This window comes from Armigeres subalbatus, chromosome 2 (assembly GCF_024139115.2).
Source record: "Armigeres subalbatus isolate Guangzhou_Male chromosome 2, GZ_Asu_2, whole genome shotgun sequence".
Classification (NCBI taxonomy): Eukaryota; Metazoa; Arthropoda; class Insecta; order Diptera; family Culicidae; genus Armigeres; species Armigeres subalbatus.
In genome coordinates this window covers 168,684,713-168,699,261 of record NC_085140.1, presented here as the reverse complement: position 1 = coordinate 168,699,261, position 14,549 = coordinate 168,684,713, and the positions used below count along the sequence as shown (strand labels likewise).

Here is a 14,549-nt window from a genome sequence, read left to right as displayed (position 1 = left end):
TTTTCCATTTTCCATTTCACGGTCATAATGTTATCTCACCTCGAAAGCATGAGCCAATAATTTTGTGGTTTGTGGTTATGTGATTTATTGCTGAAAATCTATGTTTTTTATTCACTTGTTGATGATAGGATAGATATGGGAGCGTGTGATGAATAACCGGAACAGTAACCCTACACGTTTTTATTTGCGCAGTGCATTTCATACTGTGCTGTCCATTAACACATTTCACACTCACAGTAATGAAAGGACATTGAATTGGGCAATATGGATACCATGAACACTGCAGCTTGAGTTAGACGGCGTGCTGTTTTAGGGAAGCAAGTAAAGCTAGGAGCGTGCCTTGTCAAACTATGGCGAGCAACTTGGCGTAAAATTATAAAGGGCAATTTAAGTTAATAGCGCGATAATTTGGTTATGTTTTTTATCCATCGTCATATCTACTTCGGCCTACGAAGGCGGCGGGCGAAGCTGGGGCCATTATGCTAGGGCTAAATGTTTCCGCACGGCGGAATTGGGATGGTACACTCTGACGAGCTGGGATGTTCCGCTGGTGGTATTTCGATTTGCGGAATGCGGTGAGCAAAGGTCCTGTCAGACTGATTTATTTTTAGCAAACTGCGACACCGAGCATCCTTCAAAACGACTTTTTGTGAGCTTGTAATGGCGGCATGGGTGTGGATCGTTGTGCGCCTCATTAAAAGGGAAGGAAGTGATTTAAGCCATTCCTGCTAATGTGCTTTATTAGGGGAGGCACGCCCTTGGGAACCGAAATGTGGAAATATTAATCAGAAGATAAAAAAATGGGAAACTGAAGTAGTAGAAGATTGCTACAAATTTTCCTTTCCTGCTATGTGTATGCTATCTTATTTTGATTGTCATTTAGATGTTTTCAAATTATAAGATGGAACAAGATTCAATTAAAAACCTATGAACGTTGGAAGGTATGTACACTAATAAAATTTATAACATTTGAAAATGGTAAATCTACCAAAGTACGAAATAAGGGCATTCGAAATCTACAAGTAGATCATTAAAACGTTACATCGAGTAGGTACTAAAAAGAAATCGAGAAATATACCTTTGACGTGCAAAAACAACACTCAAACTCGGATGGCAGTTCAGTATCGGATTTGTCCCGTTTACTAGTGGAAGAAGTTTCTAAAGCAACTTGACGGCGTAGTTCTTCTACTTCCTAGAACGAGTTTCGGGGGTGGTTAAGTTGAAAAACGAGAATCGAAATGAAGAGTACATTGGTGGCAGACAGAAGAGCGAAGAGATGGAAGATGTATTTGGGAAATTTAAATGAGATATAGTATTGGTGGTGGTTATAAAGAACGTTCATGTGAAGTGCAGTGAAAGCTAGTGTGGAGAGAAAAAGATGAAAGAAAAGTTCAGAGTTGTGCCTTTGGTCGTTCAGAGAAAAGTATGAATGATATTAGGGTTTCTGATTGGACAATAAAAAAATCTATGAATCATTTGAAATAAAACATGCAAATTATAGGTTTGATGTACCGTAATTGTTTATCATAATGTCCTTTGGTATAGCTAGATTTTCTCTAGTAGTAATAACGGAATTGGTGCGAGATAATAGGTTGGCGTAGGTCTGATAAGCCGACCATAAAACACATTACAATTGACAGGACACTCTACGACGAATTAAATTCTCACAACTTTAGCGTTGTGATGCAGCACGAAAATTTTATATGGGACAGAAAGTGTAGGAAACGAGCATATATCAGTTATACATATAGTACATATAGGGGAACTGCTCCTGGAATTCATCTCATGGCTCCGATATTCAGCCCATCAAAAACAAAGCAATGGAAAGCAATTTAATTTTTTAAAGAAGGAAGAAGCGACGAAATTGGTGCTGTATTTCTTTGTTTCGCGATGAGATGAATATATGTTCAGTGAGATGGAGATCGGAACAGTCCCCCTATATATACGGCAGTTTCTATGGTTTGCTTGTGTTTGGATTTGAAGTCGATGGGCGGCACCCAGATCTGCAAACTAAGGTTCATAGGCTGTTTTGTCAACTGTATTGTTTCAATATACATTAATGCCGACATTTTGGTCAACATTCACATTTTTTAGCGATATTCGCATAAAAATCCCATACGCCAAATCGTCCAAATAGCGTTTTTGATGTGGGATTTCTTCATAGAAGTTGATTGTCACTTAATTTCGATTAACCTTGTTAAAAAATCAAAATATCCATTTGATATCTGGGTGTATTCATGCGGGGCTTATGTACTGTGCTGAAAATTACCTCAAGTTGTGGTTTGTAGCTTTTTGTTATAGGGTTTTTGGATGCACAGTAGAGCTATCACCTTCTATCTCCATAACTAAAAATGTTTTCATCTATAGACCAGTGCATGATGACGTAGGTTGACAGTTCACAGAGCTTTTTCTTCGGGACTTAGCCTCCGGCGCAGCTTCCGATAAAATTATTTTGTCATTTTATTCGCATGTAGATGTCCATTGCGATTGATTTCATGCTGAATGCAAAGAATAACACTAAAATATTCGGATCACAACAATTTTAAACTAAAAATTTTAATTTAATTTACCCCTCGTCTATTTTTCCTCTAACACCTTGTAAACAAGCTCTGAGAACTGTCAAAATAAGTGAGGTTAAGTTAGAGTTTGCATTGGTCTATGGATATGAAAATATTGACAAATAGATGAAGACATGTTTCTTCCATAAAAGCACTGCCGGACAGTGGGAGATAGAATGGAAACACACACAAAACCTTGTTAAAAAATTCAAAATTCCAGAGGCTGCTGTGATGATTTATTTGCTTATTTTGAAAAGAAATACCAAACAATGAAATTCGATCAGTAATTATATTTGATCAAAACTTTTACTATCTAATATTATTTAAAATCAAAGATATTAGCAAAATACACGATTTGTGACAGTGATCCAGTTAGTTTCTGGCGTTTTCTGGCGATGAATCGCGGATAAAAGGCAAATTTATAATATTTTTCGCATATGTCGTTTATGCGATGGGGCAGAGTCGGGCAGGCATTTTAATCAGTAATGGACAATACCTTTCATACAGATACTATTCCAAAGACATGATGTTCGATATTTTTTTATAATTGATTTTACTGAGGACCATTTCAAATGCTAATAAAAAATTAACTCCTAATGATTTTCGATTAGTCAGGGTTGTTGAACATCATGATAAAATGAACAAAATCAAAATACTCAGCGCATTTGTAAAATAATTCATTAAAAACTGAAGGAATTTTATTTTTGCACCTTTGGAAGATAAAGTTCATAAAACATATTCGTATCGACTTTGAAGAAAATAGAATAGGATTTGTTATTAAACATTATGAGGTTTCAATTTTTTTTACTAAACAAGTGAATACCAGTACATGTGTACTATTTTTTACTGAGCATGATGATATTTGCAAAAAGTGTCTGATACATTTGCGTCATTTTGTTTATATTTTTCATATTTTTGGAAGTTGTTACACTTCTATTAAAAATATAAGAAAAAACGCAGAATCGCAAATATCACATTGTCTACAAAAAAGTGCATAGTACAGACTAGTGTTCATTTCCTCTAGGTCAATACAACTATTCTTTAAAAACTTTCAAAGAGGCATTAATAAAAATTTCATCTGTTCTAGTATAATGCGTATTTTGATTTTGTTCATTTTATCATGATGTTTAATTATTTATCACCCTGACTAATCGAAAATCATTAGGAGGTAATTTTTTATTAGCATTTGAAATGGTCTGGCTTCAGTAAAATCAAATTAAAAACCTAGATTAATCCACCTAGCGTCGATGATGCCTTTCTCGTGCATCGTAAAATGTATTGAAAAAATCACATAAGAAAGGTCAAAAAAGCCCTTTAGGGGAATAGATCGCATAATTTCTATCATTTTGCATGTGTTTGCATTAATTACTATGCATTGCCACCATTCTAAAAAAAAAATTCGATTTAGAAAAAAAATTTCCAAGGAAAAATCAATGATTTTTCAATAATTCCGAAATGCAATGTCCGATCGGACCAATTTTCAATAGCAAGCAATGGGACCGCATTCCCCGTCGAATGCAATTTGTTGCGAGCAAATCGGGTAATGCTAAGTTCCAAAAAATGTGTCTACAAAATTTATACACATACACACATGCACACATACACACACATACATACATACGCACATACAGACATCACCTCGATTCGTCGAACTGATTCGATCGGTATATAACACTATGGGTCTCCGGGCCTTATATCAAAAGTTGTTTTTTGGAGTAGTCCTATAGCCTTTCGGTACCAGTTTGTTGTACGAGAAAGGCAAAACTTCGTGGTACGAGAAAGGCAATGATTGGATGATTACTTGAATTATTCCAAATTGCGTAGGGTTATCTACGGTTTGGCGTTTGGGGTATTTCGATGGAAACTTTGTTTTTATATAGAACTCTCCTCAAACTTTACCTTAACACGATGCTAATAGTGATTTTTCTGAATTTCTGAAGTGCTCTAGGATGCCCTATTTTCCGTGGAAGCAGTAGGAGATGACAATTTCATTTTTAGCCAAAAACATCTCATGATTTCTCAAGAATAAACGTCTAAATAGTCTGTAAAGTGCAAAAAGGCCTCATTGGCTACTTCCGGAACCGTACGTAATGTCCCGGAGGAACCCGTACCTCATTCTTCATGATTATTTACAAACGAACTTCTTATAAGTCTGTAAAACACAATGGAACTTAGTTGCCATTTCAAGACCCTTATAGGGTACTCCACGGGAACCTCTTGGGATGGACATCTCCGTTTGCAGACCAAAAGCCATTCCCGAAACCTCGCGGAGTGCCTCTAAAGTACTTATATGGGAAGGACATTCCCGTTTGTAAACTAAAACGTGTCTTGTGACAACTTTTTCGTCATGGTTTCTCGCAAAAAGTCTTTTGATGAGTCGCCACGCTGTCTCCGCCTACAGTTTTTGGAATCACGCCATCGCTGACATTTTTTGCTTTATAATCTTAAAATCTAATTTGAAGAAGTTCGCAGATTTTCACGTGGAAATTCTGAAGTACCAGTGGAATTTCTCGTGAAAATTTTGAAATGCTTTTCGTAAAAACCAAGAAGAGTTTCCAGTGGAAATCCTAAAAAATTTCCCGTTGAAATCCAAAGAATTTTCCTCAAAATTCCGAAATATTCCCTGTGCCGACAATGCTCCGCCATGATAAATTTAACTATTCTTACCTGTTCTTCTGTTGCATTCAGAGCAAAATCCGAACATTTTATTCGAGCATGAGACTTCGACGCCGGTCGACGCCATGTTGTATCCGAAAATGTTTAAGTCCCCTGTTACCCAGATTTCGGGTTCGTCTGACTCAGATCCATTTTGTTGACATACCCAGATTTTGACAACTGCTAACATTGAAAAAATCCGGGTACAAACGACCCGGCTACAGGGTTGCTTCAAGTTAGCGTGTATGCCGAAATGGCATTTTCGGTCAAATGACCTATTAGGGCAAACAACACTTTGTATGTCCCTTTCGTCAGTATGTTAGTTTCGACCAAATCAAATTTTCTGCCAAGCGTTCATTTCAGCCAAATTGAATTCGGCTAGATGACTTTCGGATTAACGTGTTATTCGTGTTATGCTTCCGCCGAATGATTTCCGACCAAAACTACGGGAGGGGGTAGGGCCGTTTGGCCGAAAGTTGTTCTGCCGAACAAGACATTAGGCTGATATCCATCTGACCATTTGGCAGAAATGGGCAGGTTTTTTGAAATGGTCATTTGGCAGAAAAAGACATGGCGACATATTTGACCCGGTTAGCAAATAATATTTTCGGCCGTATAACCCGAAAGGAACATTTCCATTTTGGAACCAAAAAGTGTCATGCTACAAGTAATTTATAATCAGAGGCGCGGTCACGTTCCGAGACGTGGGTAGGACAAAAACTGAATTTCAGGGACTTTCCTCTCGGACTGCTAGTGACTGCTGGAGAATACATCACATAATGTGGCATAGACTACATCACTTTTCTAAGTGAATCCTTGATCTATATTTCTATTGCAAAGTTATTCTCGGTGTCTAGTAGCATAAAAAAATACATACTAGCATTTCTCTCATTTCCCAAGTGACTTGCGCCGTAATTGATCTATATTTGAACGTTATGAATCGTGTATATCCAAAATAGGTGGTAAATCCCACTTGGATTCACTTGGATCGTAGCGCAAATTACACCAGTTCTGATAAGTCACGGAGAATTTTTTTCTTTATTAGACTGATTTCATATTAGACTGAGTTCATCACTAAGCTCACGCAGAAGCAACCTTTGACAAGTCCAGTCAGTCTAAGCTAAGCTAAGCTGCACATCATCGTTTAGATATTCAACTTTTGTTTCACCTGTTGGTCTGTCAGTTATTATAAAATTTCAGAAAATTATCTGAGCCTCCCTGAACTAGCAGAAATGATTACGTACTTCCAGAAAAAAAAATCAAAAATTTTATAGAAGAGCAGAAACGATTAGAAACTTCAAGACTTTTTGGAAAATCTCAATACATAATTGAAACTTTTTAGTTTGTCAGTTTAATCTCTGATAAACTTTCAAACATCTGATTAAATTTGAAACGTTTAAACGTTTAAAGTATTAGATCTTTTAGTTATTCATATGGTATTTTCTTACCACAGTGCCATAATCATGGGTAGGACAATACTTCGACTGTCCTACCCAGGTATTTTCATGCGTAGGATATGTCCTACTTGTCCCACCCACTCCCGGCGCCACTGTTTATAATGATATCCCACAAACAATCTTTAGATGAGCCTGTAAAGTACGAAAAAATAAATGGTTCATTAGTGATAGTGTTTACTATTTTCAATTTAGGCCGGAACAAATCATTATTTTTTTCCATTGATCTTTTGATAATAGAGGGGATGGAAAATAAAAAAATTAATGAATAATTTTAAAATCTATGAACTGTTATTATTTTCGTTAAAAATTTGACCCCTCTCAAATAATTAAATTTGACCTCGAAATTCTAAGGAGGGCGCAAACAGAAGAAAATAATATCAAGCATTCTGACCTTACTAGAAAAAAGAAACTAATTAAATTGTGAATTTTTATTTCAGAAAATAGTAGATGTCAAGTGACTTTTAAGTTAATTTATGTAAAAAAAGAAATATAGGTTTCTCCCCGTACTCGTGAGATTTGAAGAGCAGTCAATAAGCTTTTTTGGCACGCCACATGCTGGGTAAAGCGTACACACTTAATTTTTTTCGCCGAGATCTCAGCATTTTTAGTTTATTTTCCCGAGGTGGGCACCGCCGAGTTTCAGCAAACATGATTTTTGCCGAAATCTCAGTAAAAGTGACGTTTCGGTTGCTGAGATACGGTAAATATTTTGCTGGAAATCAGTAATAAACGAAATTTTCTGCCGAGATTCAGTTTTTAAATTTACTGAGCTACAGAGGTTCCCGATTTTACCGAGCTCGAAAAAGAAAAACTTAGTGTGTACCATTGGTACTTCGCGTATCACCAACTCCTATCCCTACCTCCTTGTGGCGCGAGCAACTTTAGAGAAGATCGGGTAGGGGGATTTGCTCCTCTCCGGAGGTGCAAATCTGATCGAGCATCTGTTCTCAATGTTAGGAGCGGCTCACAACAGCGCCTGTTCTCCATGTTAGGGGCGGCTGATCATCATCGTACACTTCATTCAAGTACCACATCTACTATAGCGGCGGTGACAGAGCAGAACGAGGAGTTGGTTTCATAGTGATCGGCAAGCAGATGAAGTGTCTTATCCTATAGCCTTAAACTATAGCCTGATCAGCATCTATGCCCAAACGAACGATAAGCCTGATGGCGTGAAGGATGAGTTCTATGAGAGCCTTGATAAGGCCTACGGAGAGTGCCCAACACACGATGTAAAGATTGCCATCGGGGATGCAAATGCGCAGATCGGATGAGAAAGTTTCTTTCGCCCTGTCATTATTGGTACGGAAAGCCTTCATTCCGCTACCAACGATAATGGTCTGCGACTTGTAACCTTTGCTGCTGCTAGAGGGATGGCAATAAGCAGTACCTACTTCGCACGTAAGAATATCCGCAAACACACCTGGCAACATCCGAGTGGAGACACTTGCTCACAGATGGACCACGTGCTGGTCGACGGACGACATTTCTCGGATCACTATCTTGTAGTTGCAAAAATTCGGGCGCGACTTTCCAGCGTCACGAATTCACGAAACAACAGAACGATGCGTTTCAATATCTAACGCTCGTCAGTTGAAGGAGTTGCTGAACAGTACCACCAGAAGCTAGACGAGCGGATAGCAGATGCCACCGGATCTGGCGACGTCAACAGATTGTGGGAAAATATCCAAGAAGCTGTGACTACAACAGCGCAGTCGAAGTGTTAGGCACTGCGCCGCGACATCAACGAAATGGTTGGTTGGAAAATGGAAATGGAAATGGAAATGGAAAAAAAGAAATGGAAAATCAAGTATTCGGATTTCAGACGAAGTGTCAACCTCGTTTGTGACCTTAGATGGATGTGATGCACTTTCGAATTTATTGTTCAACATTGCACTCGAAGGCGCTATTAGGAGATCTGGCGTGCAGAGGGACGGTACAATCATCACACGGTCGCATATGCTCCTGGGCTTTGCGGATGACATCGACCTTATTGGAATCGATCACAGAGCAGTAGTGGAGGCTTTTGTCCCACTGAAGAGGGAGACGGCGAGGATAGGCTTAACCATTAACTCTACCAAAACAAAGTACATGGTGGCAGGTAGAGATAGGGGAAGATCTAGTGGTGTTGGTGCAGAGGTAGTGCTTGATGTGTTTGAAGTTGTTGAAGAATTTGTTTACCTTGGAACGCTTGTGACATGTGACAATGACGTTTCTCGCGAATACGGCCTTTTACGGATTACGTAACCAGCTTAGGTCTCGTAACATGCAGACGGAAACGAAATTTGCTCTATACAAAACTCTGATTCTACCAGTGGCCCTTTATGGACATGAAGCATGGACATTGAAAGAGGCGGACTGGAAAGCTTTCGGGGTTTTCGAGCGAAAAGTGCTGCGTACAATACTCGGAGGGAAACTAGAAAATTGAGTTTGGCGCAGACGCATGAATCATGAGCTGTATCAAGTATACAAAGAATAAAATATTGTGAATGGTATAAAATACGACAGACTTCAGTGGGCTGGTCACTTAGTGCGAATGCCGGAAGAAAGAATAGTGAAAACAATATTCAACAGAGAACCAGATAGGGGCTGGCGACTTCGTGGAAGGCCACGAACACGCTGGCTGCACGCGGTGGAATCGGACCTGGGGACCCTGAACGTTCGGGGAAACTGAATGAACATCGCCCAAGACCGACGAATATGGAGCTCTACAATACGTCAGGCATAGGTGTATCTACAACGTTGATATTCGCCAATCAGGTATCCAGGTATCCAATAAGCTTTTTTGTTATTTACAGACCGGTGTTGAACTTAATCTAGAATTAAAAAAACACCTAAATAAAGAATAAAAAAAAATTATTTACAGACTCATCATTTATAATAATCATGACACGTTTTAGTTTTCAAACGAAAATATCCCGTTCTACATGTACTGGCCACTCCGTAAGATTCCGGGTGTGACCAATAAGGTCGTTTGCACTTCACGAAGACACCAGAAGTTTATTGGTGAGAAATCGTGAAGGATGCACTATCACATAATATATTTTTTTGCAAGCGGGAATATCTTTTCTTTAAGGGGCACTCCGTGAGGTTTGCGGAAGTGCCTTAAAGCGGAAATGTTCCCTTGGATCTTAAAACGGAAATGTCCCCTTCTACAGGTTCTCCCGAAGCACTCCGTAATTTTCTGAAAGTTGCATTTGTGGTCCGTTGTCCTTTCGAGACTTATTAAAATACTATTCGTGAGAAACCACCGCGAGAAAGCTAGCGCAAGACACGTTCTAGTCTGCAAATGGATATGACCCTTCCATACAGGCATGAAGAATAAGTTGTTGTATGACACTTTTTGATCTGCAAATAGAAATGTTCCCTACTAAAGGTTCCCCAGAGGAATTCCGTGCTGTTCCGGGAGTGGCCAATGTGGTTAACCAAATTTGGAACATACAAATTATTTCGAATTCCATGGGAAGTAGTCTACAATTTCCACTGAAAGTTCTTTCGAATTTTCAAGGGAAATTCTTCCGAATTTTAACGGGAACAATGATATGGAAATGCTAATATTATCTTCCAAACTTAGACGTACATGTTCATGATAAAATTAGAGGCGAAAGTATAGAATTGATAGTTTCGTTATGATACGGCAGAATTATCTCCCATTCCAAGCCTGCACGGTGGGCCTGGCCGTTTTAATATTTGTGTCCTATCTATGATTGGCTGCAAATATTAATGAAGACAAGAAAATGCTCGGAAATACAATCGACATTTCCAGGATGCTTTTCAATACTGGCTGTGCATGTGCTAAGACAAGACAAGAGAAGATACGGAAGGCATGAAGAATGTTTTTATAGAAGTCGATTTGAAAGCAAGCGGAGGGCAATATTTGTGATGGCACATATCACACGACCTTCCTTGTGCCAAACTCCCGTATGAAGGGGGAGGGAAGAATATCAGTGTGGAAGCTGATATATCTTCACTGTACAAAAACCTTCGCACTAGAAGTCCACCATACAACACATTTTGAATTTCAGCTTCTGGAATGAGTTATTGATAAACTACCAAATGATTGAATGCAAATTAGTAAATGATCGATTACAATTAATTGCATATTATTCGTCAACTCGGCCGTACGAAAACCATTCTTTTGTTAAATATCTTGGCTGTGCATATGCACAGCACATGTTTCGAAATGGACAAATTGATATGAAATTTGCGAAAAAGAATCCACGTGTCTTGGAGGGACTCGAACCGTCAACCTCCTACTCTCTAGATAGACGTGATAACCCCTACACAACAAGACCACTTGAAGGTCATGTTTGTGGAAAAGCCATCAGAAAAACTTTATCCAAATCCGCCCAGCCCGTTGTTGGGGGCATAGAGTGCGATCCTCTCGTTTAATAAATAATGTGCACTCGCTTGACTGTGAATATACAACAGCAAAGCACATGTGAGATTGGACAAATCAAGCATCCGAAAGATATTCAATTTGCAAAAAAAGAGCTAACCGAGGTTGGTACTCGGATTGTGATGGCTTTTCCGCAAACGTGACCTTTAAGTGGTCTTGTTGTGTAAGGGTTATCATGCCTATCTAGAGAGTAGGAGGTTGAGGGTTCGAGTCACTCCAAGACAGGTGGATTCTTTTTCGCAAATTTCATATCAATTTGTCCATTTCGAAACATGTGCTGTGCATATGCACAGCCAAGATATTTAACAAACAAAATGATCGATAACATCCTTAGATATGCAGATATAAAACTGATTCAACAGTTACACACACTTTAAATTAAAGGACAAAAAAAACAAAATTGCGCTAATGTGGCTCATTTTTTCAATGTAAACAATAAGACGCATTGAGATGAGCCAGCCTTGGGCTAAACATATCTTTAGTAAAGATCAAAAATAATAATAATAATAAGGCGCATCCAATTTTACATAAAATATCAAACGCCTCTATAAATTCTTAGCTTATTTACAGTTATCGGTGCAGTCTTGATGATGTCGCATGTCATTCCATTAATTGCTGCAATTATCGTTAAGTGGAAATGAAATGGAAATTTGCTTGTTGAGTCATATGATAGCAATTACGGAACATCTTAGTCTAAGAAATTTAATGATAATAAAAATTATATAAAATACAGTTGATTCTCCTTAAACTATGTGGGCTAGTGCAGATTTTCGGTGGGCTTACGGGTTTACTGATCATGAAACCCACCAGTCGTAGGAGATTCGATTGTATTGCTGTTGACTGGCGCATAGTTCAATTGAATGTTCTCGACAACGACGAGGACCAACAAAAATTCCTCAACCAATGAGAAGAAGCTTCGAACTGTGTGGTGTTTTGTGTGACAAATAGATTTGAAGCTGCTACGCGTAAGCATGGTTGAAGCGCGCTTCAATACTGTGATGTAAATCGAAAATGGGTCGATTAGTAGCGGAGCCTATGGTTGATAAAACTATGTTCGTGTATTTTGGTAGAGATGATTAAAAGTCCTTCGATATGCCAATATGTTTCACAAAAATCGTAAGTTTTTTCGCTCTTTTAATCATTGGGTTATTTGCAAAATAAGCACAAAAATGGAAGCTCACAAGCAATGACTGTAAGTTGATGGGAACAAATTTTCCATCTTCTTTTTTTCTGAGTCGGGAATTGAATGATCAAATTCAGTGAATATTATTTTTCTGGATGTGTATTAGAAATGGTAAGGAGTAGAAAAATACCTCGTTGCTCCATTGATTGTTGTAGTACTATATATAGAAAGTAGTTGATTGGCAAAAGATTGGAAGAGTTTTATTTACAGGTATAATTGTGTTGTTTTGTGTATGTTTGTGAGGTTATATCTTTTCACTATGTTAAAGGTTATGAAGATTGATGCTCCATTCTTTAAGAATACAATTTAAAAAATTTACACACGCCAATGTTAGAGAAAATAAAAGATTTTTCAAAATAACAGCATGGAAATAATTTGATATGAGTGAGTTTATGTGTCACCGTTTGTCAGGTTAGATGTGATAGTAGAGTGCAGAGACAGAGGTATGCTTGAAGGAAGTAATACGTACCGCCCTGGTAGCCATCATAACGGAAGGCTCATGCTGCGGGGTGTCCTGCATGATCAGTTGCTGTTCCTCGGTGGCATCCATATCGATCATCATGTTGTGATGCTGCATCGTTGGGCTGTAGGGAGGGGCTGACTCGGTGTCCATAGCTCCAGTCAAGTTTTGCGGGTAGTTATCGGACTATAAAGTATTGCAACATATTGATCAAATATAATTCAAATAAAATTGCTTATATTCATCAGAAGTTGGGAACCAAACTTCAATATATTTTTAAAACATATTTTACGCGGAATGACCATTCAAAATACCTGCGAATTTACTCTTTTTCTCAATCCAGCGGAATGTTTATAGTTTTTGTAGCAACCGACACCGGTCATGGCAGGGTTACGGCCACCGCCCACTGAATCACCCTCTTCTGTGCTGTTGCCATCTCCGGTTGATAGATTGTGTCCTGTATCCAAATAAATCACAAATCAAATCGAAAATAAACGTCAATTGGAAAAATGCTCGGCTTGGTCTTGGAATGTACACGCACACACGTATTAATATCGTAGTTGTTAAGAAGAGCCCAAGTTGAATATACTTTAAACAACAAACTTGCCGTAAATTGAAATTAGGCTCGCTATTCTATTCTATATTAGTGACAATAGTTGACATTACATTTGATTTAATGAGGACACTCCATTAGGCAAAACTATATCATAAGCGAATGTTTACCATGCATATCTGAATAATATTCAAGATGGTCCTGACATCTGATTCTATCGATTAAATTGCATCATAATCGGTTCAACTCGAATATTCAATTTATAGAATCGTTGTGTTTATGGTTTTAGAACAACTGGGTTAAAAAACTAATCAATCATACTCATTCACACATGGTAAACATTCGAATGAATTCAGCTTTGAGACCATCAAACTTCTCGAAGTGCTATAGCATTCCATTATTAGTAAACTGCTGAATATCAACCAGTACTGAGATTTTCATTTTCATTGAGAGAGGTCACGCGATATTTACATTTCATTCTCTCCCGCTTTCATAGAAAACATAAACAATGAAAGGAATTCTGTTATATTTTCACGGATTTTTATTTCATGAAAGCGCATCAAACTATTGTAAACAAGCTGTTTCTTCTTCAATAATGTTACTTCTAACACGAAAATCAAAAACAATACAATCATTTTATCGACTAGTCATCGTTATTTGCACAGATCTATTAAAATTATTTAGAAATTTAGATTTCAAAACGAAGCAACATTCCCATCATGACTGCTTGTAATGTGACAGGTGACCGGGAGATGGCTACATTTTCATTTGGTCTCTTGAAAATGAAAATGCAACTGTTTTCGCTTTCACATGACAGTCACGAAAACTACCAGTACTGATATCAACTACTACTATCATGTGCGTTAGACATATCACTTTGCTTATGTATGTGTATGTACTTCGCATCGCACGCAAGCCACTTCTTAAGACTATTACAGAGGACAATATTCCGTTCACTAATCACACTCTAGAAAGATTCCTTATCGACCAACACAGATGTGGAGATTTACAGCAACCGTTAAACTCAACAAACGTAAAAAGCCATTTAAACACACCAAGTTAATCGAATCGTTCAAAATCAATAATAAAAATAAAACAAATTAAACAGATAACATTCAACATTTCCTATTTATTAAAGTGTAACACAGTTCACTGAGATAGAGATACAAGGCATACACAATTTCTACAACTGGTCGACATTGGTTAACAGATACTGAGAGGGAACTCAAACTTTCAAGTGCCAACTAAAGAGTAATTCATGTCACACTGAAACATGTGTTTTGT

At 38.0% G+C, this 14,549-nt stretch overlaps 1 protein-coding gene across 1 annotated transcript in view; it reads right to left on the bottom strand.

Moving 5' to 3' along the window:
- Window positions 1-14,549, bottom strand: part of LOC134211150 (potassium voltage-gated channel protein Shab-like) — a 593,106-nt gene that overhangs the window by 66,850 nt on the left and 511,707 nt on the right. Inside the window, 4 exon segments of the mRNA XM_062687792.1 lie at window positions 1,079-1,192; window positions 12,383-12,409; window positions 12,722-12,898; window positions 13,027-13,169. Coding sequence (XP_062543776.1) covers window positions 1,079-1,192; window positions 12,383-12,409; window positions 12,722-12,898; window positions 13,027-13,169 — 461 coding nt within the window.